At 34.5% G+C, this 6,704-nt stretch overlaps 1 protein-coding gene and 1 pseudogene across 1 annotated transcript; one reads left to right on the top strand and one right to left on the bottom strand.

Annotated features, from left to right (window-relative positions):
- The first annotated feature begins 890 nt into the window (after positions 1-890).
- On the top strand, positions 891-3,149 carry LOC126381199 (uncharacterized; annotated as a pseudogene).
- Positions 3,134-5,346, bottom strand: LOC126381198 (putative nuclease HARBI1). The gene is made up of 6 exons (XM_050030715.1): positions 4,755-5,346; positions 4,481-4,671; positions 4,232-4,367; positions 3,967-4,108; positions 3,577-3,858; positions 3,134-3,419 (listed from the first exon to the last, which is right to left on the bottom strand). The coding sequence occupies exons 1-6, from the start codon at positions 4,995-4,997 to the stop codon at positions 3,307-3,309; spliced, it is 1,107 nt and encodes a 368-aa protein (XP_049886672.1). The 5' UTR covers positions 4,998-5,346; the 3' UTR covers positions 3,134-3,306.
- Positions 5,347-6,704: the final 1,358 nt, after the last annotated feature.

The raw sequence follows: 6,704 nt of genomic DNA on the forward strand, positions 1-6,704 counted from the left end.
TGGGAATTTTGCAATATCCTGTTGCAACTAAGGTTTAAGTTAACTAAGGTACCTGCATGCCAAATTTCAAGCGTCTAACTTAAGCGGTTTAGATTTTTCATACAAAAGGATTTTCCCGCTAATTCCCGTTCCCGTGGGAATTTCGGGAATTCCTTTCTTAGTACACCTCTACGGTATCTAAGGTACCTGCATGACAAATTTCAAACATCTAACTTGAATGGTTTAGATTTTTCATACAAAAATATTTTTCCGCTAATTCCCGTTCCCGTGGGAATTTCGGGAATTCCTTTCTTAGTGCACCTCTACGTTATCTAAGGTACCTGCATGCCAAATTTCAAAAGTCTAACTTGAGTGGTTTAGATTTTTCATACAAAAGGATTTTCCCGCTAATTCCCGTTCCCGTGGGAATTTCGGGAATTCCTTTCTTAATGCACCTCTACGTTATCTAAGGTACCTGCATGCCAAATTTCAAAAGTCTAACTTGAGTGGTTTAGGTTTTTCATACAAAAGGATTTCCCTTCACTACTCTGCTCCTATTGATTGTAGCGTGATGAAAAGTATACTATGACCTGTCCTGTATGTCTAGTGCGAGTTTCATAAAACCAATCGAGTAACTTTACTATCGCGTTAATCGAGCTAACGTCAAACGCATCGACTATCGAAAACACGCGAGTGCGAGAAACCATCGAGTCTTACTACTCGATCGCCGTTTGCTCACCGTGAGTTGCGTTTACTGTATTTCTTAAGTTGGTAGCTTTGAAGCGTCTTCAAATAAGCCTACCAAATTTAGAAGAATGCGTTACATATTACTCATATAGACGTTGCTAGATCTCTCAAAACTAAACGGATTATCGCATTCCGCCATTGTTTGTTATTGTTTGGGTCGTCGTGTCGCGTCGTTTTGATTTGTTTGTTTTCATTTTGAGTTTCGTGTTTTCTAAAACCAAAGACCTTTGTCTAAAACCAATAAGAATGAGAACTAGTTCATCACAATTCGAATTAATGGTGACGTTTATGCAGGAGTAAGTTCAAATAAGATTGAATGTTATTAATTACACATATTACTACAGTGAAGTTTTTTGGAAAGTTGAAATGGCTTCGTGATTCAATTTCTCATTGTGTTATGATTGTGCTATATAGGCATGGAGATTTAAGCAAACCCTCCACCAATGCTAGAGGCAGGATGACTACAATTAGACGGTGGGAGGAATTAACTACATTTCTAAATAGCGATGGAAGTGGTGACACAAAAACCACTGAAAAGTGGAAAAAGGTTAGTTAATAATAAATTACTTATTTTTGAGCGATATGGTAAAGGGTTAATTTATGTATATATCTTTGTTTTTTGCTTATTTCAAGGTGTGGAGTGACTTAAAAAATAATACAAAAAAAAAAAGCTGCTCGTATCCACCGAGCAGCCTCAGGTACTGGTGGTGGGCTTGCCCTAACAATTAAGTTATCAGATTTAGAACAAAGAGTCCTAAATCTTATTGGTATGCAGGCTGCAACAGGCTTGGCAGTGGCAGAGGGAGGTTTTTCACAGGTAATTATATTTATTATTCTACATGTCTTGTCTCGGTATATTTTGTTGCTAGGAATAGCAGCACTGTATTTCCTCCTGTGGGTTATGCATAAGGTGACTAAAGGAAAAGGATCTTGTGCTATCTAGGTGATGGGCTAGCATGTATAAAATATGTATTAACCTTTTTCAGGAGATTAATATTGAAAGAAATATGCCAGACCCTGTTGAAGAAATAAGGCTACCATCGCCTTCTGGAAGTACCCAAGCTGAAGACATTCAAATAATACAAATCGCAGAGTGTAAGTAATATATTACTTTAAGTAAATCGTTTGTATGCTATTATAACTTCTGAAAATGTTAACTATTATAAATATCTGTAGAAGGTATTGTCGTAATTGTGACTGAGCCATGGACCTCCTAGATCTTCTAAAACAATCAGAGAATACAATCATAATGAAAACAAAGAGATGAGAACCTAAAATACATAAACTCACATCCATGCTCCCCAAAGGGGTGGGCACTGCCGCAAATATTCAGAAGAGTATTTGCAGCCACTTTGGATACATAGTCCCGAGATGAATAATGATGAATGGTATGGTCGCAGGGGATCAGCGCATCCCCATACAGATGGTTCATCATGTTTGATAGGACACTTTCCTGGATTTTACCACATGCACGGCAAGATAAGCAGCTGCATGCACTCTATCTTGTTTCTTTATTCCCAGTCCAGCAGATAAATGAAACAAAAAGTATTTAAATAAGGATATTCTAGATAACATATTTATATAATTTCATATTTTAGGCACTGATTCATTGAACGAGCCTGGACCATCTAGGCGAGATAGCAGACCACAACCCCCAGTCCAAATGCCAGCTCCTACGTCTCCACCTCCTCACCACGTAGAGGCTGTTGTAATAGTAGAAAGTAAGCAAAATATTTTAAAAATAATACTATAGTTATATTATATACTTAATGAAAATAATAGGGAATTAAGTTAATTAAGTAAGAATTAAGGGAATTAAAAAAGTTCTATAAAAGGTAAACTTCCATTAATATGGTAATAATTTATTTTAGACCCTGTAGTTACAAGAGCTTATAGTTAATTTTAATGTTATTTTTGACATCTGTTTAATTCATTAATATCAGGTGTTAATTTTTCAGATGCAGAAAACCGGATCTCACCAGTTCCACCACCACATGCTGATGCAACTCAGGCACAGCCTGCTCTCTCTGGGCAAACAACACCTCGCCGCAGTATCAGGCCAAGAGTCTCTCGAACAAGACCATCACCTAGGAGACTCGTAAGGCCAACACAAACAGAGCAGGCGGCTCAACATTTCCTCCATTCTGATGAAGAATGGAGGAAGTTCAAGATACAGCAGCATCGTGATAATGTGGAAATGGCAAGAGACAAAAGCCGGGTACGGGAAATGGAGGTGGAAACGCAGAGGGCATGGCTAGCTTTAGGTTCTAGAGTATTAGATTTAGTTGATAAGGTAGTAAATAAATTTTGTAAAGATTAAATTAGATTAGTAGCTTACCATACCTCATAGTTGTATAAGTATTTCATCATTAGTTTGTTAGTTAAATAAAGAATAATACCAATTGAACATAAATAAAAAGATTTTTTATTTATCACATATATACATACAAGATATATTTTTAAACATAGAAGAACTTTATGTAATGACACAATCATAAAAGGATTTAATTTTACAAAATATGAAAACAAGTATCTCGTCAACTATTTACAGGCAACTTCTACTATCTAATACAAATTCATTTATTGCATTCTTCTTACTAATTGTTCTCTCAATACTCTACCTCTTAATAAGTCAGTGGATTCCCCAGTTTGAGAATATACATTTTCATCCCTCTGCGAGTCGTGTATCAGATCTAGAAATAAATTATTGTGTAAAATTAAACATATGTTGGTAAATACACCAATGAAAATGAGAAAGTTTTTGGAAATAATAAAATTGGTCTAGCCAAATAAATAAATGATTCTATTCTATTCTATATGGCATCAATGTTAATATAAAGAAATGGCTACCTCTGTTTTCATCTCCATCCTCCATATTTGTAGTGCCAAAATTGAGACCTAAGTTGTATAAGACACAACAGGCCAGTATAATTCTTGCACATTTGACTGGTCTATAATGCAGAACTCTATCCTTATGTAAACAACGCCACCGATTTTTCAATCTGCCAAATGTATTTTCAATCACTACTCTGGCTGTCATATGTTTTTCATTATAATTTGCTTCTGCTGTGCCTGGAGCAGCATCCAATATTGGTGTCATTAGCCATGGGCGTTGTGGGTAACCAGAATCACCTGGAAGGAATAATCATGTGGTAAGGGCATAATTAAATAATTATCAAATACAATCTACATCAATTATTAAATTGACAATAATTTAGTACATCATTTTAAATACTTCACCTAACAGCCAAAACGCATCTCCATTTTGGTGCAACGACTGCATGTATGGATTTACTGCACTGTTTTCCCAAATGAAGGAGTCATGGTTGGCACCCCCAAATTTGGGATTAACATTTAAAATCCGGTATTCGTCATCACATACCTAAAATGATTAAAACAATTATAAACTTTTATTTATGTAGTTAGTATAGAGTAGTGAGTACTTAGTAGAGACTCAGTCATTACACGTTGAAAAAAATAATATGTAAACTAGTATATTACTTACCATTTGTACGTTAAGTGAATGGTAGTGTTTGCGACTATAATATAAGTGTTCCTCATCTTTGTGGGGTACAAATATTTTAAAATGAGACCCATCTATACAGCCTATCACTCCAGGTATTCCATATTTGGTGTAAAACCTAAAAAAACAAATTAATTATTGCATGCAAATTGAAAAACAATAGTGTGGACCATGGAATAATGTAGGTAACTGAAGTAAATATGCAGTTATAAAGTATTTGTATTGTATTACCTTTGGCTTATTGTTTGTCGGGCAGCTGGAGTGTCAGGAAATCGTATGTATTTATTTAATATGTTTTTATGGGTCAGAGCCTGAGTTACCTCTTCTATGTACACGCTGCACATTTTTTGTGAGAGGTTCTTTGCAACTCCCACTGGCCGTTGGTATGAGCCAGAAGCAAAAAAAAATAGAGCAGTAAGTACCTGTAATTTTACCAAAACCAAGTAAATACAATATTATAACAAAATTATTATACCTAACTTAGGTAGGTTGTAGTTTAATTTACCTTTGTTTCTAAGGAAACCCGTTGTGATGATCTTAATCTTGTAAGCCGTTTTAACTCTTGGCACAAAAATTTAAAGGCCTTCTTCGGGAATCGATATCTATTTCTAAATTCTTGATCCGTGAGGTCCAGCAAAGGATCAAATGAGACGCGAGCTCTTGCGCATACATTTGCCATGTAATACCGATCATCTTGCTCTCTCGTTGTTGCAAACAACCTCCATGCGAAGAAATGACGCGCTGTCATTGTTAACAATATAATTTAATTTAAATGTTTTTTTGAAATTCCTTTCACGGCACTTTCACGAGCGAAACTAAGGTGAATAACTTTACTACGACGTTAGCGTAATCTTACTATATGAAATGTCAAAATTCAAACTCGCACTCGCAAAATCAACGCTAACTACAAGACGACCGTTAACGTGCTCACGTTCGAATTAGTATTCGATAGTCGCTATCGAGAGAGTTAAACTCGCACTCGCTAATTGTAATTCACAATACTGCCACCAGATGGCGCTGTTTCAATCCCATACAAATCCGCGTTTACGTTAACGCGATCGAGTAGTTATAAAAACTCGCACTCGGCGTACTGGAGTGTGAAGAATAATTGTACCAAGTTTCATTAAAATCCGTCCAGTAGTTTTTGTTTCTATAAGGAACATACAGACAGACAGACAGACAGACAGACAGACAGACAGACAGACAGACAAAAATTTTACTGATTGCATTTTTGGCATCAGTATCGATCACTTATCACCCCCTGATAGTTATTTTGAAAAAATATTTAATGTACAGAATTGACCTCTCTACAGATTTATTATAAGTATAGATGAACGGAACGTACCTACGTCTTTTGTAATCCTAATACTATAATCTTAATAAGTATATATTCATTACAATGAAAACAATATTATAAATATGAATAAAAATATAGTAATTAAATAAATAAATAAAAAACACCATTAGAAATAAAATAAATAAAAGTAAATATCTATGCATTGTTGTTATTATTATATTGTAAGAATATTATTGTAATCTAATGTTAAGATAATTATGATAGTGTTAAGATTTTAAGGCGGTAACATTTCCATTATTTTTCCGATAGACCAGTTAATTTTACTTTAAACAAAATCAGGTCTTAATGAGAGATAAAGTATGTATAGGTATAATGTATCGTATGGAAACAAATATAATAATACAATTTTCATAAGAAACAGTTGTCATTACAGTTATTAAAATTGCTTTAAGTAATTGCTTTGTATGTGTAATTTTTGAAAATGTTACTTATCATCGATATCATATTATTGTTTTCGTTACTAAGGATTATTTTTATAAATGAATTAGAATTGATTATGTACGAACAAAAATACACTTTCATAATATACACGTAATACTGCATAATATTGTGATTTGTTAAATGAAATTTAGGTGACAATAATACAAATGAGGTTATAAAAAAAGGTAAATTAGAAAAAAATATATATTGTACTGAACTTAAATTTGTAAGTCATAGTAACATTTGCCTTTATATAAGTATGAATGTGTAAAAAAAAAATTAACTTGTATTAATTTTTTTTCTCTAAAAGGAGGGAGGTGTAGTGTGTACCTCCACACCTATGTTATATACATATCTGTGTTATATATCATATCCAACGACAGACAATAAACGACCGTCTTAGAAGACACACGTCTCTTATTTAACTCCACAACTCCGGCGTCCCACAGTGCAAGCTCAGGGTGATCACCAACGACCATCCTTAGGTACTTGTCAATTTCAAGGACGAGTATTAGGAACTGACTAATTTCAAGGGTCAGTAATAAGCTCAGGGTGATCACCAGCGATCATCCTTAGGTACTTGTCAATTTCAAGGACGAGTATTAGGAACTGACTAATTTCAAGGGTCAGTAATAAGCTCAGGGTGATCACCAGCGATCATCCTTAGGTACTTGTCAA

This window comes from Pectinophora gossypiella, unplaced genomic scaffold (assembly GCF_024362695.1).
Source record: "Pectinophora gossypiella unplaced genomic scaffold, ilPecGoss1.1 Pgos_39, whole genome shotgun sequence".
Classification (NCBI taxonomy): domain Eukaryota; kingdom Metazoa; phylum Arthropoda; class Insecta; order Lepidoptera; family Gelechiidae; genus Pectinophora; species Pectinophora gossypiella.